The sequence below is a fragment of the Heterodontus francisci genome, chromosome 17 (genome assembly GCF_036365525.1).
Source record: "Heterodontus francisci isolate sHetFra1 chromosome 17, sHetFra1.hap1, whole genome shotgun sequence".
Lineage (NCBI taxonomy): Eukaryota > Metazoa > Chordata > Chondrichthyes > Heterodontiformes > Heterodontidae > Heterodontus > Heterodontus francisci.
The window spans coordinates 33,220,183-33,247,752 of record NC_090387.1 but is presented as its reverse complement, the minus strand read 5'-3'; the positions used below and the strand labels follow the sequence as shown (position 1 = coordinate 33,247,752).

The window sequence follows — 27,570 nt, the reverse complement described above, 5'->3', positions numbered from 1 at the left end:
CCAAAGCCTTGTATGCTATGGCGTTTCAAGTGCTCATCTAAATATTTCTTAAATGTTGTGAGGGTTCCGGCCTCTACCACCTCTTCAGACAGTGCGTTCCAGATTCCATCCATCATCTGGGTGAAAAACCTTTTCCTCAAACCCCCTCTAAATCTCCTGCACCTTACCGTAAATCTATGGCCCCTGGTTATTGACCGGTCCACTAAGGGAAAAAGTTTCCTCCTATCTAACCTATCAATGCCCTTCATAATTTTGTACACCTCAATCAGGTCTCCCCTCAGCCTTCTCTGCTCTAAGGAAAACAACCCTATCCTTTTCAGTCTCTCTTCATAGCTGAAATGCTCCAGTCCAAGCAACATCCTGGTGAATCTCCTCTGCACCCTCTCCAGTGCAATCACATCCTTCCAATATAGTGTGGTGCCCAGAACTGTACACATAACTCCAGCTGTGGCCTAACTGGCGTTTTATACAGCTTCATCATAACCTCCCTGTTCTTATATTCTATGCCTCGGCTAATAAAGGCAAGCATCCCATATGCCTTCCTAACCACCTTACCTACCTGTGCCACTGCCTTCAGCGATCTATGGACAAGTACACCAAGGTCCCTCTGACCCTCTGTACTTCCTAGGGTTCTACCATCCATTGTATATTCCCTTGCTTTGTTAGTCCTCCAAAAATGCATCATCTCACACTTCTCAGGATTTAATTCCATTTGCCATAGCTCCGCCCATCTTACCAGCCCATCTATATCTTCTTCTTTATTCTTCCTGCCAAAGTGGACAATTTCACACTTTCCTACATTACACTCCATTTGCCAGATCTTTGCCCACTCACTTAACCTATCGATATCCCTATCTATATCACTGCAGGAGTTCCTCAGGGTAGTGTCCTAGGCCCAACCATCTTCAGCTGCTTCATCAATGACCTTCCTTCAATCATAAGGTCAGAAGTGGGGATGTTCGCTGATGATTGCACAATGTTCAGCACCATTCGTGACTCCTCAGATACTGAAGCAGTCAGTGTAGAAATGCAGCATGACTTGGACAATATCCAGGCTTGGGCTGACAAGGGGCAAGTAACATTCGCACCACACAAGTGCCAGGCAATGACCATCTCCAACAAGAGAGAATCTAATCGTCTCCCCTTGATATTCAATAGCATTACCATTGCTGAATCCCCCACTATCAACATCCTAGGGGCTACCATTGACCAGAAACTGAACTGGAGTAGCCATATAAATACCGTGGCTACAAGAGCAGGTCAGAGGCTAGGAATCTTGCGGTGAGTAACTCACTTCCTGACTCCCCAAAGCCTGTCCGCCATCTACAAGGCACAAGTCAGGAGTGTGATGGAATACTCTCCACTTGCCTGGATGGGTGCAGCTCCAACAACACTCAAGAAGATCGACAGCATCCAGGACAAAGCAGCTCGCTTGATTGGCACCCCATCCACAAACATTCACTCCCTCCAAAACCGACGCACAGTGGCAGCAGTGTGTACCATCTACAAGATACACTGCAGCAACGCACCAAGGCTCCTGAGACACCACCTTCCAAACCCGCGACCTCTACCAACTAGAAGGACAAGGGCAGCAAATGCATGGGAACACCACCATCTGCAAGTCCTCCTCCAAGTCACACACCATTCTGACTTGGAACTACATCATCGTTCCTTCACTGTCGCTAGGTCAAAATCCTGGAACTCCCTTCCTAACAGCACTGTGGGTGTACCTACCCTACACGGACTGCAGCGGTTCAAGAAGGCATCTCACCATCACCTTCTCAAGGGCAATTAGGGCTGGGCAATAAATGCTGGCCTGGCCAGCGATGCCCACATCCCAGGAATGAATACAAAAAAAGCCTCCTTACGTCCTCTTCACAAGTTACTTTCCTACCGATCTTTGTGTCATCAGCAAATTTAGCAACCATGCCTTCGATCCCTTCATCTAAGTTATTTATATAAATTGTAAAACGTTGAGGCCCCAGCACAGATCCCTGTGGCACACCACTTGTTACATCTTGCCAACCAGAAAATGACCCATTTATGCCTACTCGGTTTCCTGTTAGATAGCCAAACTTCTATCCATGCCAATATGTAACCCCCTACACCATGAGCTTTTATTTTCTGCAATAACCTTTGATGTGGCACCTTATCAAATGCTTTGTTTTGGACCATTATAGAACTCAATCAATAGCATGAAATCCTTAAGATTAAAGCACGTAAGGTATTCACAACACATTGGAACTTAACATGCTACAAATGAAATTGTTCCACATCCAGCAGAAGTGTGAACAACTACATATTTAAAGTCAAATGTGTGCCAAAGCAGAACAAAAGCATTTTGGCATATTAGATGAGTATAAGAATCTTTTCTATTTAGTTTAGCTTCTATAATTCCTACATTCATTTTTAAGATGTTTAAACTGTATGGATACTACCTTTACTGTAAAAATTTCAATATTTTCCAGATAAAGAAATTTAGGAAATAAAATAATGAATATTTGAAAGCGCATTTAGATGAGAGACAGGACAGCGGTGGGTGACATAGCAGTAAAGAAGAAATGGTTACAAAAGAACACTGAGATTCGGCTGTTGACTTACAGGGCAGAAGTTTTAATTGTGTTTTACCCAGTTTTGAGATGTAAAATGGCTGTTAAACCTACCAATTTTGCAGTGGGATGTCCTACACTGGGAATGCATCTCCTGCCATATTGGCTTAGGTGTCCCTTAGGCAACCCTGACAGCTGCCTGAAATGAAAGCTGGGCTGATTATAATATGTAAATAGGAGTTCTGTACTTGAATTAGGACCCTTTTGGGAAATTGATGCCTGGCATTATCTGACTCGCTATTTCTTTGGGCTGCCCAGCAAGACACGGTGGGAGCAGTCAGGAAGCAAGCTGAAACAGCAATATTTAACGAGATCCTCACTTCCATAAAGGCAAGTCTCTGGATAGTCATTTGAAGTGGTTCAAAATTTTTGGAGCTATATTTTTTCTGCTTTTGCTGAGTATGGGACGTTTTTGACAGTATAGAGCAGTTCAGGAACTGACTTTTGGTTGCAGCTGCACAGTCGTACTACAATGGCTTCAGCAGTTGTCGGAAATATGGGAATGATGGGATTTCCATTGAGGCTGTCTTACCAGGGGATCAGCAGCAATAGCAAGCAAGGCAGCACAGAACTGCAGAGGCTCAAAGAAGCAGGAAAAGAAGAGCAAACAACAGGAAGGACTTACAGGATGCGCCTCTTAATGGAACAGAATGACACCTGAACACAACAAATGAGCAGTGTATGAGCAGGCTCCAGTTCAGCAGGCTGGCAGTCGCAGAACATGTCACCTGCTGTAATAGGAATTAGAGCAAAACACTGGGGCACATACAGCCCTGTTTGTGGCTGTAAAGGTAATCATGGCCCTCAACTTCAATATTGTAGGCTTTGCCAGACTGCAACAGGTCACATCAGTAACAGTCAGTTTTCTATCCATATTTGCATCAGGCAGGTGACATCACCTTTCCCAAAGAGGGAAAGCCAATCAGGAGGAGTGAGCTGTCTCTGATTTGACCACATCATTGGATTTCCTCAGGTCTATGACACATTGCCTTGAACTGTTCTTGTTGATAACACATGTCTGTGCCAGTTTCCTGGTGGTAGCCATATTGTGTTCATGCTACACCTGACTTCAATCCTCCCCATCTTCCATCCAGACTAGCAGGTGTCAGGCTGGTTCCATTGGCTGGCTATTAGCCTTGCTATTTTGAAAGCAATATGCGGGCCAATGTGTTTAGGAAATCTCAGCCCAGTTTCTGGTGGGCATGATCCCACAGCACAATACATTTATAATTCAGCACAAATTTCCATGAAAGTAGTCATCACACTAAAAGAAGTCCTACAGATGGCCAAGTTCAGAAATGTGAAAATTCTTACTGGTACATATGGGTAGGAGGAACATGGGGTACAACTCTACAGAAATTGAGATTAAGACATTTTTCTGGGCAACTATACTCTGCATAATTATGTGAATATAGATGTCCTATATCTGAACGGAGAGTGCCTAATGCTAACATTGAGTGTCAAAGCTGAGAGAGTGTTTGATTCCACAGCACTAAGATGAGAAAGTAGGGTCCTGTTGCTGTGAGTGTGCTGAAACTGACAATACAGCTCGCAGACAGGTACTGCATTCGGCACTTCACCACTACCACAAGATTCATCATTGCCTTCTGCAACTGATTGGTGCCTTGTCAGAATTTTCATTGTGCAAACTAGATGAAAGGAATTCATCACACAACAATCTTTTTTTTAAAAAGTTGGCTCTGATCCAGGAACTTCGACATGGCATTAAGTACCACAGCAAGATTAACTACTACATAAATCAAGTCTATGACAGTTGGTGGATATATTAATTACAACTAAATGACAATAATATATATTTTAATGACTTAATAAGCTGAACAAAGGATTTCAAATGTACAATAGGCCAAGCAATTGCTCATGTAAATCACTGAACCTCAAGGAAACACTTCCACTGCATGCATTAATCTTAACTCATTAATGCCTTTTCAACATATGGACACTGTGTCAGTGGGCTGAGTATGATGCAAATAAATAAGTAATTTGAAAAAAATTGATGGCTTTAATATTTACATATTAATTTCTAGCAGCCACTGCAATTTCATGTCCAACTTAGATACGTCCTACAAAAGTAAAATTAAGGTCGCAGTAGTTTCTTTTATTGTGTACTCCAATTAATTAAAGTCATAAATTCCAAGAATAATGGGCAGAATCAATCATTTGAGACTTCAATAACTCCACAAACCTGCCATTTGTTATTACCAGGCACATTTCTGCTACTGTTAAACATTTCAAACTGGTTTGATTCTTTGATGCCAGAATCAAAATACTGTCAACCACAAACAACCTGAACTGCATGATTCTAAACATAAACAGCACGAGTAACATGTTGAGATCAAGTAAATGGTTTATTCATTTATAATGTAGTTTTAGTGCCTCTGGAATTCATTTTGCCATCAAATGAACGATAAACATAATCAAATATACTTGATAGAAAGTCTTACAGTGCAAAATTCAGATGTGGGGTGCGAGTCGCATTGGATGCCATATTGGTGAGGGTGTTTGCGGTGCAGTGTGTCCTCCACAAGCAGGCAGACCATGAGGTCAATCAGCATGCAATGCTGATTTGGCGCCACCCTATTGGAGCTCAATGCTCCACATACCGACCTTTCTCAATCACACACGGCTGAACACGTAGTCAACAGCAGGAAGGACCACCCCAGCCAACGCTAAAGGGATCATCAACTACTTTCAGGTTAGTTGCTTTCTACTGGCTGTTGCTATGATTGTACATGTGTTTGGTGCTTTCCAGAGCTCTCTAAAGTTGATAAAGTCTACAGGGAGTAGTGTGGCAGGTGCTGAAGGACTTGGTCCCGACTTCAAGCCTTCTGCATATACCAGGTGCTCCCAGACATGGGTGCAGTAGTAGGCATTCCCCTTGGAATACAGCATGACTGGGAGAATAAGCAGAGCTGGCACACAGCAGGACAAGCTGCTGGAAGAGGGGTGGTGTGGGTGGTGGAAAAGGGCTCTCAGCAGGAGGCCAAATCCACCCAGGTGTTAAGGGAGCAATTCTCCTACCTGAACCTCAGCGAGGAAAGATGTGCAAGATGTCTGCATTTCAGTATGGACTTCCTCACTGAAATCTGACAGTCACTGCAAAATCTAAAGCGAGTGTTGTGGCAGGTGCTGAAGGACTTGGTCCCAACTTCACACCTTCTGCACATACCAGGTGCTGCTTTTTTAAAAAGATTATTTTCATGGGATGTTAGCATCGCTGGCAAGGCAGCATTTGTAGCCCATCCCTAATTGCCTTTGAGAAGGTGGTAGTGAGCCGCCTTCTTCAACCGCTACAGTCTATCTGGTGCAGGTACACCAACAGTGCTGTTAGAGAGGGATTTCCTGCATTTTGATTCAGCGACAGTGAAGGAATGGCGATATAGTTCCAGGTCAGAATGGTGTGTGGCTTGGAGGGGAACTTGCAGATGGTGGTGTTCCCATGCATCTGCTGCCCTTGTCCTTCTAGGTGAAAGAGGTCATGGTTTGGAAGGTGCTGTCAATGGAAGGAAGTGAAGGTGAGTTGCTGCAGTGCATCTTGTCGATGGTACACACTGCTGCCGCTCAGCGTCGGTGGTGGAGGAAGTGAATGTTTAAGATGGTGAATGGGTTGCCGATCAAGCGGGCTGCTTTGTACTGGATGGTATCGAGCCTCCTGAGCATTATTGGAGCCACACTCATCCAGGCAAGTGTACAGTATTCCATCGCACTCCTGACTTGCCTTGTAGATGGCGGACAGGTATTGGGGAGTCAGGAGATGAGTTACTCGCCACAGAATTTCTAGCTTCTGACCTGCTCTTGTAACCACAGTATTTATGTGGCTGCTCCAGTTCAGTTTCTGATCAACAGTAACCCCCAGGATGTTGACAGTGGGGGATTCAGCGATGGTAATGCTGTTAAATGTTAAGGGGGGTTGGTTAGATTCTCTCTTGTTGGAGATAGTCATTGCCTGGCACTTACATGGCACAAATGTTACTTGCCACATATCAGCCCAAGCCTGAATGTTGTCCAGGTCTTGCTGCATATGGACACGGACTGCTTCAGTATCTGAGGAGTCACGAATGGTGCTAAACGTTGTGCAATCATCAGCGAACATCCCCACTTCTGACCTTATGATAAAGGGAAGTTCATTGATGAAGCAGTTGAAGATGGTTGGGCCTAGGACGTTACCCTGAGCAACTCATGCAGTGATAGAGTCATAGAGTTATATAGCATAGAAAATGGCTCTTCGGCCTATCGTGTCCACGCCGGCCATCAAGCACCTATTGATTCTAATCCCATTTTCCAGTACTTGGCCCATAGCCTTGTATGCTATGGCGTTTCAAGTGCTCATCTAAATACTTCTTAAATGTTGTGAGGGTTCCTGCCTCTACCACCTCTTCAGGCAGTGTGTCCCAGATTCCAACCACCCTCTTTTTTTCTTCAAATCCCCTCTAAACCTCCTGCTCCTTTCCTTAATTCTATGTCCCCTGGTTATTGATCCCTCTGCTAAGGGAAAAAGTTTCTTCCTATCTACCCTATCTATGTCCCTCATAATTTTGTATACCTCAGTCAGGTCCCTCCTCAGCCTTCTCTGCTCTAAGGAAAACAACCCTAGCCTTTCCAGTCTCTCTTCATAGCTGAAATGCTCCAGCCCAAGCAACATCCTGGTGAATCTCCTCTGCACCCTCTCCAGTGCAATCACATCCTTCCTATAGTGTGGTGTCCAGAACTGTACACAGTACTCCAGCTGTGGCCTAACTTGCATTTTGCATTTTATACAGCTCCATCATAACCTCCCTGCTCTTATATTCCATGCCTCGGCTAAGAAAGGCAACTATCTCATATGCCTTCCTAACCATCTTATATACCTGTGCTGCTGCCTTTAGTGATCTATGGACAAGTACACCAAGGTCCTTCTGACCCTCTTTACTTCCTAGGGTCCTACCATTCATTGTATATTCCCTTGCCTAGTTAGTCCTCCCAAAATGCATCACCACACACTTCTCAGGATTAAATGCCATCTACCACTGCTCTGCCCATCTTACCAGCCCATCTATTTCGTCCTGTTATCGAAGGCTTTCCTCCTCAATATTTACGACACCACCAATTTGTGTGTCATCTGTGAACTTACTGATCGTACCTCCTATATTCACCTCTAAATCATTAATGTACACTGCAAACAGCAAGGGTCCCAGCGGTACACTACTGGTCACAGGCTTCCAATCACAAAAATAACCCTGGACCCCATCACCCTCTGCCTCCTGCCGCTAAGCCAATTTTGGATCCAATTTGCCAAATTACCCTGGATCCCATGGGCTCTTACCTTACTGACCAATCTCCCATGCGGGACCTGATCAAAAGCCTTACTGACGTCCATGTAGACTACATCAACTGCTTTACCCTCATCTACACATGTAGTCACCTCCTCGAAAAATTCAATCAAATTTGTTAGACTCTGTGATGTACTGAGGCTGAAATGATTGGCCTCCAACAACCACAATCATCTTCCTTTGTGCTAGGTATGACTCCAACCAGTGGAGAATTTTCCCCTCCAATTCCCATTGACTTCAATTTGGCTAGGGCTGTTCCCTTAGTGTCTGTCCTCTGTGTGCTCTCCCAGTGGCTGCAGCATTGCTGGTGGAAGGCGGCTGACTTTCAGTGGGGGATGCTACTGCAGATGGCATTGCAGAATGAACTCAACTAGCTCTGGGCCCAGAAAGCCCAGCTTCGGCATGGGTGGCAGCAGTCTAGGCCACCACATCCGCTGAAAAGGATGGGCTCCAAGCTCTGTGCAAAACCCTGTGCAAAGTTGGTGCTGGTTCCTCCATGCTCCTTGACAATGCACGTGGGCTTTCTGGCATGCTCGCCAATACATCAGCCAATTCATTGTGTATATTCATCAACCTTCTTCTGCTGCCATCAAAATGCTCATTTGAATCCTCTGCACAAGAACACATGTGCAACTTCACCCTCCAGGCAGCTGGCACCTGTGCTACCCTTGTCTCCTGCCCTGGCTGCAGACCACTCACTTCCAGTGTCTCACCATGGACAGATCCCACCTCTAAGCTGTCCTCGAAATTACACAAAGTTAAGTTGGTGACTGAAAATGAGAGATCCAGTGACAGTGTGTTATCACCATGCCTGGTCAGCTGTCGGATACCCAAGAACTGAAACAACAAGGATAGGGTTGTGGTGAGGGGAAGGGGCAGTGGGGAGGGGGAAATGAGATGCCTGTTTACACCATCTGCAGCTTCTAAATCAGAAGAGACTGTGGGATTAAGGGGAATCGGGATGTGAAAAGCAAGATTAGATTTGAAGATAGTCATCTTCGATCATTTCAGCCTCGCTCGTGGCCAGTGCATCAGCAACAGCTGCTCCAATGATGGTGAGTACCATCTTCTCTATGGGGGTGTAAGGATATGTAGGTGTGCCTGTCCCCCGCCAGTTAGTACCTGTTGCCTCCGGTTGTGCACCACCTTGTCCTGTGAGAGAGGGAGGTGTGTCAGTGAGTGTCATGCCAGTATTTGGCTGTCATCGTTGCCTAGCTGGCAGTATATGTAAGCTGTGAGATGAGGGCCTGAGGCCTGCAGCAGTGTTAAATGCGCAAGGGTTTGGTGGAACATATGAATGTCAGGTATGAGTCAGGTTTGGTGGAGTTTGTTGGTAGGTGAGTTATGGGGCTGTGGTGCATTGAGCAGTGTCTGAGGCTAGTTGTACAGTTGGTGGGATATAGCATCTGAAGATGTGATAGACCGTGACAACTCATGTGAGATCATTGAACTTCTTGCAGCACTGCATCCAAGTCCTCAGGCTTGACTCCTGGCGTTGACCTCTATGGTTATCTGCTCTCACTGCCTTCTGAGTCTGTGTCTGGAGGGCCTCCTGGCTCCCTACAGATACAGGACCATCTCTCCTTCTCTGCACCTCCACAACCAAGGCCTCCAGTGCAGTGTCAAAAAAAATTAAGAGACCACTCTCACCTATGTTTCGCCATTTTTCTCTCTTTCCCAACTCAGAAAGGTTGTAGAAGGACTTCCAGTCACAATGCACTTTCCCTTTAATTATTTCAGGCTAGCCTTGACTGGTGCGAGCATCTTAGGATTTTGGGCCCCCTGCTGAGGCTTGCAGCTACTCAATTGTGCACAGTGCTGGCTGCACACTGCAATCATTTTAATTAGCATGAAGTTGGCATGTTTCCTGAATCAGAAGCAATGGGCACAGTTAATCCGGTAGTGCCATCCCCATGCCTGTCTTCAGGAGCTTTCAAATTTAGCCGCCCCTATTATTAGCTGCAGTAAATGAGAAATGCTCGTTTTCCTTAGAGCAGAGAAGGTTGAGGGGGGGACCTGATTGAGGTATACAAAATTATGAGGGGCATTGATAGGATAGATAGAAAGAAATTTTCTCCCTTAGCAGAGGGGGCATAGAGGTTTAGAGGGGATTTGAGGAAAATAAATTTCACCAACAGGGTGGTTGGAATCTGGAACACACTACCTAAAGGGGTGGTAGAGGCAGGAACTCTCAACATTTAAGAAGTATTTAGATGAGCACTTGAAATGCCATAGCATATAAGGCTACAGGCCAAGTGCTGGAAAATGGGATTAGAATGGATAGGTGCTTGATGTCCGGCTGTATAACTCTAGGACTATATAACTTTGCTGTTCTCAGAATAGTTCATACTTTAGCATATAAGCATTTAAACCTTGATTGAATAAATCACTTACCTGATCCCAGAGTTTCATTAATGTTAATATATATTTGAAAAAGAACTAATCATAGCTTACCTCGTACTGTGTGTTCACTGGGTCCAAAGAACAGTGGAAGCAGCAACAGGTATAATAGGTAGATCAGAGACAAGGCATTGTATCGAAAGAGGCAAGCTGTGGGAGGAAAATTAATACAGATTTTAGATCTTAGACAAATATTTTAACATATCAGTTCTGTAGGTCACCCAATCTAATAGTCTTTGCAAATAAAATATGATTCATGACTAGGTTAAATTATTGGCCCCGAATATAGCAGTCAATGTTGAAAGATTACAGACACTGAAGGCAGCAGTTTGTTTCATGGTATTGCCTTCCAGTACTGCTGCCTGCTTCTCTGGACTACAGAGCTGCACAAATAAGCACTTACTAAGATCAAGTATTTGGCTCCTCTAGTAAGTAATTAATAATAGACTCAGGCATATGGTTGTCTTACTTCATTTCCTTCATTTTTTCGCTTGCATCAAGGCTTTCGCAGGCTTTGATGTCATCAAGCAATCAACACACAAATAATTACCAACCATTCTCAATAATAATCAAACTGAAAACAGCTCCTTCCTAGCACAAAACAGTCATGGAGCAACAAGCTATAAATGTTAATTATACAATGTTGCTGGACCCAAGAATATCACAACTTTATTAAATCAGAACTGCCACGTGCATTTTTCAACAACAGTAAATTAGCTTGTATAAGGAGTTCAATTCTGCATTATTGCTCTGGTGCATAGTTCAAAAGCAATAGCCTGTTAGAGGGATGAGGAAAAGAAGATACTCTTAGTTGTACTAGTTTTTTTTTTACTGATGCTATTTATAAAAGGAAATGGGAAGAAAATAATTGCACATAACCCAACCTAAGAACCAGAGTGAATCAGATAAAATGATGCTTATATTTCCACTTGCCTCACTTCGAGGTCCTATTCTCAAATTTTACAATGTTTTTGCTTGCATCCAAAAAAAATTATTTTAATACTGAAGTATTTATTTTCTATTATTTTGCTTTGAATTCTGAAATAATCTCTCCAATTATGAACAAGCTCTACCCATGACAGCTTTTCCAATTCATTTCAATGGAACTTCATTCCCAAGTCCCAGCTATTTCTCACAATCAATACATTACAGTTCCAACAAATTGCCACCAAAGGGAAAGGAGATCGAATCATCTCAGCAAAATATCCAAAACTTTTTAAAAATAGATTTGGCTGTAGTTTCAGAAAGTCACTGCAATTCATAGAAATTTTTATTCAGAAAAAATATGTTCCTTTACCTCTAAGAATATCAATTATGGACAAAAGATATTCCTCATGAAATACTGCATTTTTAAAGCAATATTCGTCCTGGGATATTGGAATTGCGCTAAGAACATAAGAAATAGCAGCAGGAGTGGATCATCAAGCCCCTTGAACCTGCTCCACCATTCTATACAATCATGGCTGATCTTCTACTTTCCACTTTCCCATCTGCTCCCCAATATTCCTTGATTCCTAGAGCAATCAAAAATCTATCAATCGCAGTCTTGAATATACTCAACGATGGAGAATTCACAATCCTCTGTGGTAGACAATTCCAAACTTACAAGAGTCAATGCTCCATATTGAGCAGAGTAAAAGAAACTGGCCAGAACAAAAGGAATCCATATCACTGAGTTTTCTTGATTTACTATCCAGACTATTCAACCATAGAATAACGTACTTTGTTAAGTTCTTCACAAAATCTTCCACCTATAGCCCAGATTAGTAAATGTACTGATGGGTATTGAGCCTGTATATTCCATTGGGATTTGTTTTCACAAGTCGAAAAAAGGATTAGAGCACTTAGTTCATTTGATAAGATGACAAAAGTAATTTGTGTGACCCTGGGTAAAAGCGAGGCACAGGAACTACATAGACTTGCATAGAATTTGCAGCACATTAACAGGCCATTCAGCTCAAATGGTCTATGCCAGTGCTTATGCTGCACATAAGAACTAGATTATTTCGATCCTAACTTTACACATAAAAACTACTACTTTAGTCTCTTTTTTTAAAATCTGATTTCTTCTTTTGGAACATATTGTAAGGATTTGAGATGCTGGTATGATTTTGTGTATGATGAGGTCAGGCTATTGCTTGGTTGGTCTGTGGAACACCTCTCCCAATTTTGGCATCAGTCCCCGGAGGTTAGTGAGGAGGACTTTGCAGGGTCAGCTGAGTCAGGTGTGCCCAGGTCAGAGCCAAGCCTTTGTTTCTTTCTAGCTGTTTGATAGAACTGAGTAGCTTGCTTGGCCACTTCAGAAGGCAGGTCAGAGTTGAACACCTTGGGACTGGAGTCACATATCGGATGGCAGGCTTCCTTCCTTAAAGGACATTAGTGAACCAGTTGAATATTTATGGCAACCCGAAAGCTTCATGAGCTTCACAGTCTCTTTTACTGATATCAGCTTTTTATTTCCAGATTTTATAGGAGGTTTTTTTGTTTCAAAATTGAAATTAAATTCTCAAGCAGCCATGATGGGATTTAAATTCATGTTCTCTGGATTATGAGTCAAGGCATCTGGATTACTGCCCCATGATATAATCACTACGCTGCCATACCCATGTAAAGACTTATCTGTAAAACAACAATACAGGTTTTTTTAAAAACCTTGTGCAAAAAAACCTAACCTCCTTTATGATGTGTTAAAGCCACCAGAAATACCAAGAATATTCTACATGATACAAAGGTAGTTTGACCTTTGTCCTTGCAAACTGCAGAGGAAATTCAGAACTCAAAACATTTAAACCGATTTGTTCACAAAATAACAACTTACATTTATATAGTGCCTTTAACATTGTCCCAAGGCACTTCACAGGAATGTTAACAACAATATTTGGCACCAAGCCACATAAGGAGATAACAAGACAGGTGGCCAAAAGCTTAGTCAAAGAGTACGTTGTAAGAAGTGTCTTCAAGGAGGAGAGAGAGAGATAAAGTAGGATTATGGAGGGAATTCCACATCTTAGGACCTAAGCAGCTGAGGGTTAGTCTGACAACGGTTCAGTGATTAAAAATTTGGGGATATGCAAAAGCCCGGAATTTGAGGAGCATAGGGAACTCAGATTTGTAGGGCTGGAGGTTACAGACATAGGACGAGGCCATGAAGAGATTTGAAAATAAGGATAATACTTTTAAAATGAAGCCATTGCTGGACCATGAGACAGTACAGGCCGGTGAGCACAGGGCAAATAAAAACAGAAAGTGCTGGAAATACTCAGCAGGTCTGGCAGCATCTGTGGAGAGAAACAGAGTTAATGTTTCAGGTCTGTGACCTTTCATCAGTATTTTGCTTTTCTTTCAGCGAGGACAGGGGTGATGCGTAAATGGGATTTGGTGCGATTTAGGATACAGGCAGCAGATTTTTGCATGAGATTTGGGTTTATGGAGGGTAAAAGATGGGAGGCAGGCCAGGAGAGTACTGGAATTATTTTTTTTATATAGTGAACAACACTTTTTAAACTAGCAAATGGGAAAGCACACACAAAATTAACTAACAGTGGCATAAATCACTACAACACTGTCCAATGACATTCACCAATTTAACAAGGAACATAACTGCTCTCATTAGCGCAGTATTGTCAATAGTTAAACAATGTGAGACACATTACAGGCAGGCAACCTATAACAAACTCTTGACTACGTTTTTCATCATTTTTACAGTATTTGGAGATATGAAGGTTCTAGGCAGTGCAAACACTTCTTGGAATATGAAAAGGGTGAAAGTTGTTTGGGGAGTTTCCAGCTTCACTCAGATGTTTAGGGGTCCCATCTCCACAAAATGCACTGCCACGCCTCAAGTTCTGAAATCCTACATACTTCAAACACAGGATTGTTGTGTGCAACATCATGCATATGTATCTTTAATATCTAAGAAATCGAAGACAAGTTTAGCAGTTAAATTCTTGGGCATCTTTCCCCCTCTACAATTGCAAAAACAAGCAGTGCATTAACATGAACGACCTCATAACTGCATCATACCTGTTTTTAGCAAAAAACATTCAGAAATTAATCTTCATGTTGTTACTGAAACAGAATATTTCTGTTGTTTTTTTTCAGTAGTTTCAGGATCCCTTCCATCCAATGTCTCAAACTATTCCTTGACTAAGAACAATCAGGTAAACCTGGTCTTGGCTCCTGCAAAAGCTGCAACGACACAAGTAAAACTTACCAGAGTTCTTATGCCACTGATCTTCCATCCCTTACCCAGAGGAGTGACTTACATGCCATTGCCTGGGCAGTCTTGATGACATCTGGAACTTGTTGAGGAAATGACAAGCCTAAACCTGCACTTTTTATGGCCTAATTTGTTGATAGACCAAAGCATTATAGCACCAAATGCCCTATGATGTTTCAGGACTCGGATTAGTGACTATGGTATAGCAGATCCATCAAGTGTCACTCATTATGTAACATAATTACTTACTTTCGTTTTAAAATGTCACCACACTGGAATGCTACTGAGACGAGGCAGTCCAGATTCAGCTTTTGATTTTCAGTGATTCAGCTGAAATATTTGAGGTGCTGCAACTAACCTCCAAATCGTAGCTCAGAGAGGGAAAAAGAATTTACTTAGTTTCCAGCTCCTTATTGCTATCCAGTAACCCTTGCCAGCATGTGGATATCTGGCAATGAAAAATATGACTTGGATGTGAACCCTTTGCAGTTGAGTAGTTAGTCGATATTTAGTGTAGGTTCTTTGATGAGGTGACAGATCACTAAGGTGTCAGTAGAACCTTACTGCAACATAGGCCCAAAGGGAATTTCTCCTAACTGAGATGTTCAGAAGTAAAGGAGGACCTAGAGGTTTACTAGGCAGCCCAGTGTAGTGTTGTAGAGTTTTGAGATAGCGTTTTGAAATTGCAATTGCATTGTGTACACTTGGGACTGCTGTAGAACACACATGCTAGCAAAGACAAGAGAAAGTAAAACTAAAACAGAATAAAGAAGCCTTTATGTTCAACAGCCTGCTGCTTCTGTCTCAATCTGTCCCACATATCTTATACCAAACCCAAATAAGCTTCACTTCAATCCTGAGGACATCACACCCAGGTTCTACAAGAAGCATTCTGTTCTTACCTGTAGGTACCCATGTCTGCAGATGAAAGTGCACAGTTTGTTGTCACAAGATAAACTATAAATACTTTCCTCTAAGCTATTTTATATACATCATATACTTCAGGGACCCTTTGCAACGTAACACTGGCCCTGTAGTATAAGGGTGTGAAAGGGTTAATGTTTGGGACAGTGTGAATAATACTTTCAACAATGATGATGCAAGAGATCACATGAGCGAGACTCAAAGTAGTAGTAGCATGGCATCAGCAGAGTTAAGCATACTTAAGTAAAGTTGTATATAGTTCCTAAATATGTAATAAACTAATTACTGTTAAAACTTACCGAAGATTCAGTATCCTCTCCTAGCTAGACTAACCAAACATGGAACATGGTGAACAGCTGTGGTTCTTGCCATAAACACCCAGAAAAGTTTGAAAAGAAGGTTGGAAAGCCAGACCTGAAAAAAGTGGCATCAAGCTACAGAAACCGAGAAAAGGCTGTGAGGAGCGCCAGAGCTGCACCGTGGATGAAGTGGAGGCATGAAGAGTTGGGGAGTCGACTTGCAGAGGCATTCAGGCTGCACCACGGAGGCATGGTGGTCTGTGAAAAAAAATCCCGGTCCAGCAATCATAAGCTTTGCGTTGGAGAACCAAGCAACTGTCCTTATAAGGGTAGAAAATTGTTCTTAACGGCGCACTAGGCAGGCAGCACTGGGAAAACCAAATCCCGAGCAAGGGTGGATATGAGATCGGTGCCATTACATGTGGCAACCATGAGGCCACAAGAGAAAAAAAAAGGCTTCAAATATTCGATACTCCAGGGGAAGGGAGTGAAGAGATTATTGAAATAACGCTGCAAAGCTGTGTTCAAGAAATAAATGCTGAGTCTAGCAGAAATATTTCCCAGGGAATGACAGTGACCATAGCGGGAGTCAGTGCGAGGCTGAACAGCGCGGGAAAACTTCCAATTCAGGGAAAGTTTAAAACAGCTATGAACCACCTAAAAAGCTTAGAAAAGCCATGGATCTTAAATTTACGCTACTGGAAAGGTGTGGACACATGGAAAGACCAAATCAAACTCAAAACTGGTCACTTTGGAGATGATGATTTTTGAGGTACAGAATTGCTTCAAAATTAGACAGCAAGTCTGAAGCAGAACAAGGCAACACATTACTTTATTCCATAGGAGCAATAGCAGACAATGTTATTGCAAGACAAAGCATTAATGAGACATCAGATAAATTTGAAGAAGTCTTAAAATCCTTTGATAATTATTTCAACCTGAGGAGCAACAATATTCTAGAAAAGGGCCAAATTCAACAGAACGGTCCAGAAACCAGGTGAACTGGTAAATGCTTTTATTAATGACCTTTACAGGCTGGTTGAAGGTTGTGAATCTGGAGACCTAAAAGCAGAATTAATGAGAGACTGCATTGTAGTAGGTTTGCCGATGAATCCCCATCAGATTTATTGCAGTCTAAAGACCTCACCCTAGACAAAGCCATACAGCTGGTGAGACAAGCAGAGGCCCATAAGCAAAACAAAGCAATCTGAGAGGTGAAGAAAATCCTTGGTTCAGGAAACCTTCAGTGACCATATAGTTCCTACAGCACAGGAATGTAAAAGAAGCACCAGAAAAGAATGTACACTTGGGAGGGAAAGTGCAAGATGCCATGAAGTCCTGCCAGTGCTGTGGCACCAAAAGGACCCACAGGCGCAAACAGTGTCCTGTGACAATATTGAAAATGATGGTCCCTTTAATTAAACAAGACTCATTTCAATGTTACTAGAGAGCAGGTGATGCTCTTATGGTTTTGCCTTTAAGGGCTGGGTTTTTGCCAAGTTGGGGAGTTACCTCTGGACAGAGAGTTAGTCCTTGAGGGAAGAGTGGGAACAGATATAATCGACTGAACTATGAATTGCCAATAAAACAGTTGTGGATCAGAGATGGTCATCGGCTTCCTCATTTTGGTGAATGCACATCTGCCTGTTTAGCATCCTGAAAACAAAACAGAATGCTTTCACTTCAAGAAAGTTGGCCATTTTGGGAAGATGTGCCAAAGTAAAACCTCTACTTCCACAGTTTCTAAGGGTAAAGTCTACATGCATTGAGTTATTAACGAAGTTGAACAATCTCCATCAGGACAGAAATCAGAAAATTTCCCACCAACTTTAAAGCAGATACTGGAGCAAGCATAGGTTTTAATCAGACAATGAACTGTGGTTATCAAAGCATTGTCTGCAGCCAAAAGAAACTCAGTTACATGGTGCAAGTGGGATTGAATTGAAAGTCAAGGGAAAGCTACAGGCAATACTCCAGTTCAAGGGAAAGCAGATACTGGAAACACTATGTTCTACAGAATCCAAAATTTTCTCCTTTAAGCAGAGCAGCTTGAATAGACCTTCATCTGATCAGGAAAGTAGAGGAAGTTAAGCAGCAAGAATCCAGGAGTCACTTCCAAACGGACTTTGTGAAATTATTTACAGGTCTAGGAAGACTTAAGACCGAATATAGCATTACTTTGCTAAAAGAAGTTAAACCTGTATGTTTTTTCATGCCGAGGAAGATACCACACCCACTAATGAAACGAGTCCAACTTCAGTTAGAAGAGATGACCAGGACGGCAGTCATTTCTCCTGTTACCGAGCCTAGAGTGGTGCTCGGGAATGGTTGCAGTTCCTAAACCAAATGGTACTGTGTGCATTTGTGTAGACTTAACCCAATTTAATAAGGCTGTGGCAATAGAAATTCATCCGATGTCCTCAGTAGAGAAAAGCTCGGCAAAGCTATCCAAAAGTACCATGTTCGCAAAGCTTAATGCGAATAATGGCTTTTGACAAGTCCTGTTGGATAAGAAGTCTTATCAATCTTCATTATTCCGTTTGGAAGATTTTGTTTTGATCGTTTACCATTTGGTATAACATCGGCTCCTGAAATATTCCAAAGGACTGTCAAACATTCTACAGGGCCTTAAAGGAATAATATTACATGTGGATGACATCTTAGTTCATGGGGACTCCGTTGAAGAACATGATCTGAGGGTTACAGCAGTTATGAATCATCTACAAGAAGGAGGCCTGACACTTAATGAGAAGTGCGAATTCTTAAATGTCTATTCGTTCCCATGGATACATTGTGAGTAGTAAGGACATAACGGCAGACTCGCAAAAGACGAGGGCTATTAGAGAATTCCCAATTCCTATTTCTGTCCAAGATTTTCAACGATTCCTTAAAATGGTTAATCAGTTGGCAAAATTTCTGCCCAATCTAATGCAAGTTACTGAACCCTTAAGACAATGATTAAGGAAAGGTCAAACATGGTGTTGGACTGCACATCAGGAGCAGGCATTTCAAACGATCAAGGAAATGCTGATTTCGCCAAATATCTAAGCGCATTATAACCCCTCACTACCGACAACAATAGCAGCAGATGCCTCATCTACAGGGTTGGGGGCAGTCCTTTTTCAAGAACAGCCAGAATGGATGTCAGATCGGTTTATTGTTACAGAGCTAAGCGATCCCATAACCAACGGATCAGATCTAAGCTCTGCAGTCCTGCCACATCCAGCCGGGAATGATGGTGGACAATTAAGCAACTAACTAGAGGAGGTGGCTTCACAAATATCCCCATCCTCAATGATGGGGGAGCCCAGCACATCAGTGGGAAAGATAAGGCTGAAGCATTTGCAACAATCTGCAGCCAGAAGTGCCGAGTTGATGATCCATCTCGGCCTCCTCCTGAAGTCCCCAGCATCACAGATGCCAGCCGTCAGCCAATTCAATTCACTCTGCATGATATCAAACGACTGAAGGCACTGGATACTGCAAAGGCTATGCGCCCTGACAATATACTGGCAATAGTACTGAAGACCTGTGCTCCAGAACTGGCCGCGCCCCTAGCCAAGCTGTTCCAGTACAGCTACAACACTGGCATCTACCCTGCAATGTGGAAAATTGCCCAGGTATGTCCTATACAAAAAGCAGGATAAGTCCAACCCGGCCAATTACCGCCCCATCAGCCTACTCTCAATCATCAGTAAAGTGATGGAAGGTGTCATCAACAGCGCCATCAAGCGGCACTTGCTCAGCAATAACCTGCTCAGTGACGCTCAGTTTGAGTTTCGCCAAGGTCACTCGGCTCCTGACCTCATTACAGCCTTGGTTCAAACATGGACAAAAGAGCTGAACTCAAGAGGTGAGGTGAGAGTGACTGCCCTTGACATCAAGGCAGAATTTGACCGAGTATGGCATCAAGGAGCCCTAGGAAAACTGAGGTCAATGGGAATCAGGGGGAAAACTCTCCACTGGTTGGAGTCATACCTAGCGCAAAGGATGATGGTTGTGGTTGTTGAAGGTCAATCTTCTCAGCTCCAGGACATCACTGCAGGAATTCCTCAGGGTAGTGTCCTAGGCCCAACCATCTTCAGCTACTTCATTAATGACCTTCCTTCAATCATAAGGTCAGAAGTGGGGATGATGATTGCACAATGTTCAGCACCATTCGTGACTCCTCAGATACTGAAGCAGTCTGTGACCATATGCAGCAAGATCTGGACAATATCCAGGCTTGGGCTGATAAGTGGCAAGTAACATTCGCGCTACACAAGTGCCAGGCAATGACCATCTCCAACAAGAGAGAATCTAACCATCTCCCCTTGACATTCAATGGCATTACCATCACTGAATCCCCACTATCAACATCCTAGGGGCTACCATTGACCAGAAACTGAACTGGAGGAGCCATATAAATACTGTGGCTACAAGAGCAGGTCAGAGGCTGGGAATCCTGCGGCGAGTAACTCACCTCCTGACTCCCCAAAGCCTGTCCACCATCTACAAAGGCACAAGTCAGGAGTGTGATGGAATACTCTCCACTTATCAAGATGGGTGCAGCTCCAACAAGACTCAAGCAGCTCGACACTATCCAGGACAAAGCAGCGCGCTTGATTGGCACCCCATCCACAAGCATTCACTCCCTCCACCACCTACACACAGTAGCAGCAGTGTACACCGTCCACAAGATGCACTGCAGCAACTCACCAAGGCTCCTTAGACAGCACCTTCCAAACCCGCGACCTCTACCAACTAGAAGGACAAGGGCAGCAAAGGCATGTGAACAGCACCTCCTGTAAGTTCCCCTCCAAGTCACACATCATCCTGAATTGGAACTATATCGCCGTTCCCTCACTGTCACTGGGTCAAAATCCTGGAACTCCTTCCTAACAGCACTGTGGGTGTACCTACCTCGCATGGACTGCAGCGGTTCAAGAAGGAAGCTCACCACCACCTTGACAAGGGCAATTAGGGATGGGCAATAAATGCTGGCCTGGCCAGTGACGCCCACATTCCATGAATGAAGAAAAAAAAATCTTTGAGACAGTGTGAGTAATACCTCCCACGATGATGTAAGAGATCACATGACAGAGACTTGAAGTAGTAGCATGGCATCAGCGGTGTTAAATATACTTGTGTAAAACTGTATATAGTTCCTTAATAGTTGTTAAAACTTAGTAATCTCTCCTCGCTGGACAAACCATACATACAACAAGTCATCCTAATCTTTAACTATTTCTTCAACAGTGCCACCGATGTCCTGCTGAGGTTACAGTGGTAGATTGTGGTAACTGCCGCAGAAATACAGGGTCTATACATTCTACTGAATTATTCCATAATTTATCAGTGATAGAACAATATGTAGGGGAAATAGCTGTACAATTACTGCTGACTCAGTTACCCTATACATCTGGACCACTGATGAGACACATCTTGGAGCAGATTTTATGCGTAGAATGTTTCCTGTTATACCATGAAGTTACATTCAAGTGCTATCATGAATGGCATGGTAGGCATTCTTCAGTCATGTCGACATGTGCAAAAGCAACATCAGTCTCAAATTTGCCAGGCCAGAACCACTGAAGCAGCAGTGGTTTCGCAACCTGCGAAACTCATATGCCCAACGTCCTCGGAGCCGGAGATTATCAAGTTTTGTCCCAAATCTAAATGAGGCACTTCTTGTCTTGCAGTTTATGTAGGAACCACTGCGTAGTTCATTAAAATGGCTGATCATGTGGAAAATATGTTTTAGTAAATCCCAAATAAACAGTTATACACACCAAAAAAGTTTAGTTTTTCACACACGGGAAAAGTAATTACAGGCCAGTAAATAAAAGAATCCAACTGGAGCAGCAGCTACATTCGGAATATTAATGTAGAACCCGAGCACAACTTTGAAGACACATTTTAAACGCATCCAGAGTTTTAGTGGTTTTCAGCTATTTCGCAGCTTTCAAGATTTTTACGTAATTCAGGTACATCAATGTGTTTTATAAAGAAAACTGGCAGAAAAAGAACCACAAAACCAAGAATTAAAGGGTCTTTCACATAGATCAGGAAGATGGAAAATTCCCCTCTGCCCTTTCAGCTGCAGCAGACAGGCTGCCATAAATGACAAAATGAATCAGGAAGCACAGCTTCCAGAGTGCAGAGCGTTTTTTTCTTCTCATGGAAAATATGAACGAATAGTAAGGCATTCCTTTGTTTGGTGCAAACTTTCCCCTCTCCCACTCTCCAACTAAAATTAATGCCATCCACATGTTATGTCTATTCTCAATTAATGCAAAATTTCAAGTCATGCTGTTGCTGGAAATCTTCAATTACTCAGTGCATCAATCGTTGAATCAGCCAATAATACAGCAGGGGAGGGGGGGGAAATCAACGAGGAGAGGAGAGATGAGGCGGGAGGCGCGGGGGGGGGGAAAAGAGAGAGGCGGGGGGGGAAAGAGGAAGAGGAAAGGCGGGGGGGGAAGAGAGAGGCGGGGGGGGAAAAGAGGAAGAGGAAAGGCGGGGGGAAAAGAGGAAGAGGAAAGGCGGGGGGAAAAGAGGAAGAGGAAAGGCGGGGGGAAAAGAGGAAGAGAGAGGCGGGGGGGGAAGAGAGAGGCGGGGGGGGGGAAGAGAGAGGCGGGGGGGGGAAAGAGGAAGAGGAAAGGCGGGGGGAAAAGAGGAAGAGGAAAGGCGGGAGGGGGAAGAGGAAGAGGAAAGGCGGGAGGGGGAAGAGGAAGAGGAAAGGCGGGGGGGGGGGGGAAGAGGAAAGGCGGGGGGGGAAAAGAGGAAAGGCGGGGGGGGAAAAGAGGAAAGGCGGGGGGGGAAAAGAGGAAAGGCGGGGGGGGAAAAGAGGAAAGGCGGGGGGGGAAAAGAGGAAAGGCGGGGGGGGAAAAGAGGAAAGGCGGGGGGGGAAAAGAGGAAAGGCGGGGGGGGAAAAGAGGAAAGGCGGGGGGGGAAAAGAGGAAAGGCGGGGGGGGAAAAGAGGAAAGGCGGGGGGGGGAAAGAGGAGAGGCGGGAGGGAGGGGGGTTTGTGAGGAGAGGCGGGAGGGGGGGGTTTGTGAGGAGAGGCGGGAGGGGGGGGTTTGTGAGGAGAGGCGGGAGGGGGGGGGTTTGTGAGGAGAGGCGGGAGGGGGGGGGGTTTGTGAGGAGAGGCGGGAGGGGGGGGGGTTTGTGAGGAGAGGCGGGAGGGGGGGGGGGTTTGTGAGGAGAGGCGGGAGGGGGGGGGGTTTGTGAGGAGAGGCGGGAGGGGGGGGTTTGTGAGGAGAGGCGGGAGGGGGGGGTTTGTGAGGAGAGGCGGGAGGGGGGGGTTTGTGAGGAGAGGCGGGAGGGGGGGGAAAAGAGGAAAGGCGGGAGGGGGGGGAAAAGAGGAAAGGCGGGGGGGGGGGGAAAAAGAGGAAAGGCGGGGGGGGGAAAAAGAGGAAAGGCGGGGGGGGGAAAAAGGAAAGGCGGGGGGGGAAAAGAGGAAAGGCGGGGGGGGGGGGAAAAGAGGAGAGGCGGGAGGGAGGGGGGTTTGTGAGGAAAGGCGGGGGGGGAAAAAGAGGAAAGGCGGGGGGGGGGAAAAGAGGAAAGGCGGGGGGGGGGAAAAGAGGAGAGGCGGGAGGGAGGGGGGTTTGTGAGGAGAGGCGGGAGGGGGGGGTTTGTGAGGAGAGGCGGGAGGGGGGGGTTTGTGAGGAGAGGCGGAGGGGGGGGGGTTTGTGAGGAGAGGCGGGAGGGGGGGGGGTTTGTGAGGAGAGGCGGGAGGGGGGGGTTTGTGAGGAGAGGCGGGAGGGGGGGGTTTGTGAGGAGAGGCGGGAGGGGGGGGAAAAGAGGAAAGGCGGGGGGGGGGAAGAGGAAAGGCGGGGGGGGGGGAAGAGGAAAAGCGGGGGGGGAAAAGAGGAAAGGCGGGGGGGGAAAAGAGGAAAGGCGGGGGGGGAAAAGAGGAAAGGCGGGGGGGGAAAAGAGGAAAGGCGGGGGGGGAAAAGAGGAAAGGCGGGGGGGGAAAAGAGGAAAGGCGGGGGGGGAAAAGAGGAAAGTCGGGGGGGGAAAAGAGGAAAGTCGGGGGGGGAAAAGAGGAAAGGCGGGGGGGGAAAAGAGGAAAGGCGGGGGGGGGGAAAGAGGAGAGGCGGGAGGGAGGGGGGTTTGTGAGGAGAGGCGGGAGGGGGGGGTTTGTGAGGAGAGGCGGGAGGGGGGGGTTTGTGAGGAGAGGCGGGAGGGTTTGTGAGGAGAGGCGGGAGGGGGGGGGGGTTTGTGAGGAGAGGCGGGAGGGGGGGGTTTGTGAGGAGAGGCGGGAGGGGGGGGTTTGTGAGGAGAGGCGGGAGGGGGGGGTTTGTGAGGAGGGGCGGGAGGGGGGGGAAAAGAGGAAAGGCGGGGGGGGGGGAAGAGGAAAGGCGGGGGGGGAAAAGAGGAAAGGCGGGGGGGGAAAAAGAGGAAAGGCGGGGGGGGAGAAAAGAGGAGAGGCGGGAGGGAGGGGGGTTTGTGAGGAGAGGCGGGAGGGGGGGGTTTGTGAGGAGAGGCGGGAGGGGGGGGTTTGTGAGGAGAGGCGGGAGGGGGGGGTTTGTGAGGAGAGGCGGGAGGGGGGGGGTTTGTGAGGAGAGGCGGGAGGGGGGGGTTTGTGAGGAGAGGCGGGAGGGGGGGGGGTTTGTGAGGAGAGGCGGGAGGGGGGGGGGGTTTGTGAGGAGAGGCGGGAGGGGGGGGGGTTTGTGAGGAGAGGCGGGAGGGGGGGGTTTGTGAGGAGAGGCGGGAGGGGGGGGAAAAAGAGGAAAGGCGGGGGGGGGGGGGAAGAGGAAAGGCGGGGGGGGGGGGGGGGAAGAGGAAAGGCGGGGGGGGAAAAGAGGAAAGGCGGGGGGGGGAGAAAGAGGAAAGGCGGGGGGGGAAAAGAGGAAAGGCGGGGGGGGAAAAGAGGAAAGGCGGGGGGGGAAAAGAGGAAAGGCGGGGGGGGGAAAAGAGGAAAGGCGGGGGGGGAAAAGAGGAAAGGCGGGGGGGGAAAAGAGGAAAGGCGGGGGGGAAAAGAGGAAAGGCGGGGGGGGAAAAGAGGAAAGGCGGGGGGGGAAAAGAGGAAAGGCGGGGGGGGAAAAGAGGAAAGGCGGGGGGGGGAAAAGAGGGAAAGGCGGGGGGGGAAAAGAGGAAAGGCGGGGGGGGAAAAGAGGAAAGGCGGGGGGGGGGAAAGAGGAGAGGCGGGAGGGAGGGGGGTTTGTGAGGAGAGGCGGGAGGGGGGGGGTTTGTGAGGAGAGGCGGGAGGGGGGGGTTTGTGAGGAGAGGCGGGAGGGGGGGGGGTTTGTGAGGAGAGGCGGGAGGGGGGGTGGGTTGTGAGAGAGGCGGGAGGGGGGGGTTTGTGAGGAGAGGCGGGAGGGGGGGGTTTGTGAGGAGAGGCGGGAGGGGGGGGTTTGTGAGGAGGGGCGGGAGGGGGGGGGAAAAGAGGAAAGGCGGGGGGGGGGGGGAAGAGGAAAGGCGGGGGGGGAAAAGAGGAAAGGCGGGGGGGGAAAAGAGGAAAGGCGGGGGGGGAAAAGAGGAAAGGCGGGGGGGGAAAAGAGGAAAGGCGGGGGGGGAGAAAAGAGGAGAGGCGGGAGGGAGGGGGTTTGTGAGGAGAGGCGGGAGGGGGGGTTTGTGAGGAGAGGGCGGGAGGGGGGGGTTTGTGAGGAGAGGCGGGAGGGGGGGGGGTTGTGAGGAGAGGCGGGAGGGGGGGGGGTTGTGAGGAGAGGCGGGAGGGGGGGTTTGTGAGGAGAGGCGGGAGTTTGTGAGGAGAGGCGGGAGGGGGGGGGGTTTGTGAGGAGAGGCGGGGAGGGGGGGGGTTTGTGAGGAGAGGCGGGAGGGGGGGGTTTGTGAGGAGAGGCGGGAGGGGGGGAAAAGAGGAAAGGCGGGAGGGGGGGGAAAAGAGGAAAGGCGGGAGGGGGGGGAAAAGAGGAAAGGCGGGAGGGGGGGGAAAAGAGGAAAGGCGGGAGGGGGGGAAAAGAGGAAAGGCGGGAGGGGGGGGAAAAGAGGAAAGGCGGGAGGGAGGGGGGTTTGTGAGGAGAGCGGGAGGGGGGGGGTTTGTGAGGAGAGGCGGGAGGGGGGGGTTTGTGAGGAGAGGCGGGAGGGGGGGGGTTTGTGAGGAGAGGCGGGAGGGGGGGGGGGTTTGTGAGGAGAGGCGGGAGGGGGGGGTTTGTGAGGAGAGGCGGGAGTTTGTGAGGAGAGGCGGGAGGGGGGGGGTTTGTGAGGAGAGGCGGGAGGGGGGGGGTTTGTGAGGAGAGGCGGGAGGGGGGGGTTTGTGAGGAGAGGCGGGAGGGGGGGGTTTGTGAGGAGAGGCGGGAGGGGGGGGTTTGTGAGGAGAGGCGGGAGGGGGGGGGGTTTGTGAGGAGAGGCGGGAGGGGGGGGAAAAGAGGAAAGGCGGGAGGGGTGGGAAAAGAGGAAAGGCGGGAGGGGGGGGGAAAAAGAGGAAAGGCGGGAGGGGGGGAAAAGAGGAAAGGCGGGGGGGGGGAAAAAGAGGAAAGGCGGGGGGGGGGGAAAAAGAGGAGAGGCGGGGGGGGGAAAAGAGGAGAGGCGGGGGGGGGAAAAAGAGGAGAGGCGGGAGGGAGGGGGGTTTGTGAGGAGAGGCGGGAGGGGGGGTTTGTGAGGAGAGGCGGGAGGGGGGGTTTGTGAGGAGAGGCGGGAGGGGGGGGTTTGTGAGGAGAGGCGGGAGGGGGGGGGTTTGTGAGGAGAGGCGGGAGGGGGGGTTTGTGAGGAGAGGCGGGAGGGGGGGGTTTGTGAGGAGAGGCGGGAGGGGGGTTTGTGAGGAGAGGCGGAGGGGGGGTTTGTGAGGAGAGGCGGGGGGGGGGTTTGTGAGGAGAGGCGGGAGGGGGGGGTTTGTGAGGAGAGGCGGGAGGGGGGGGTTTGTGAGGAGAGGCGGCGGGGGGAGGAGAGGCGGGGGGAGGAGAGGCGGGGGGAGGAGAGGCGGGGGAGGAGAGGCGGGGGAGGAGAGGCGGGGGAGGAGAGGCGGGGGGAGGAGAGGCGGGGGGAGGAGAGGCGGGGGGAGGAGAGGCGGGGGGAGGAGAGGCGGGGGGAGGAGAGGCGGGGGGAGGAGAGGCGGGGGGGGGAGGAGAGGCGGGGAGGCGGGGGGAGGAGAGGCGGGAGGGCGGGGGGAGGAGAGGCGGGAGGCGGGGGGAGGAGAGGCGGGAGGCGGGGGGAGGAGAGGCGGGGTGGGTGTTGCTACCGTTTCGGCAAGAGTATGGACAAGGAGGTGCAAAAGTCCCAGGTTATTATGGCGTAACATGGGTAATTGTAAAAGTCACATGGTATAATTTCACCAAAACCTTTGCATTTGAAAACAAAGTCAACATGGTAGATGCAATATCACAATGGTGCGAATCTCCAGGAAATTCTAGGCCCATATATTTAGCCAAATTGTTGAAACACAGGACCTAACAAATGAAATATATATAAAGCAACCAGGAATTATCTAGTCTCCAAGCATAATCATTTTATTGATGGCTAAATACTTAAAATGCTGGGTTACTAATCACTGCCCAGGAATAAGTGTGGCTTACTAGGTTGTCTAACTATAAGGAATATTAAGTGGGTGGTGCACTTTCAACCCCAACCAGCAGGCCGAATCCCACTGATCATTCAGTACAGAGACTTCATTACCTCTGTACTCTGCATCAAATAAAATAGTGCAGGTATCTTCCTGAACACGCATCAGTATCTCACACCCACTGTACACACAGAACTGCAAGTAGCTAGCAAGCATTTTTACTTCCCCTGGATCCTCTGTCTGCTGGTAATGAGCCACTCTATTCACATGACCCACTACTTTGATTCAAAATAGCATGCTCATGTCCTCTTGGCAACTTAAGTAAGAATTGTTAAAATAAAAGCATTCC

General features: G+C 47.3%; 1 protein-coding gene across 7 annotated transcripts in view; it reads right to left on the bottom strand.

Moving 5' to 3' along the window:
• Nucleotides 1-27,570, bottom strand: part of piezo1 (piezo type mechanosensitive ion channel component 1 (Er blood group)) — a 394,374-nt gene that overhangs the window by 260,278 nt on the left and 106,526 nt on the right. For all 7 annotated transcript variants that reach the window (XR_010976661.1, XM_068049232.1, XM_068049233.1 and 4 more), the window contains exon 2: nucleotides 10,391-10,486. Coding sequence is in view for 6 of the 7 variants with exons in the window: in XM_068049232.1 (XP_067905333.1) it covers nucleotides 10,391-10,486 (96 nt within the window). In the remaining variant the exon portion in view is untranslated. The remainder of the gene's footprint in view (nucleotides 1-10,390; nucleotides 10,487-27,570) is intronic.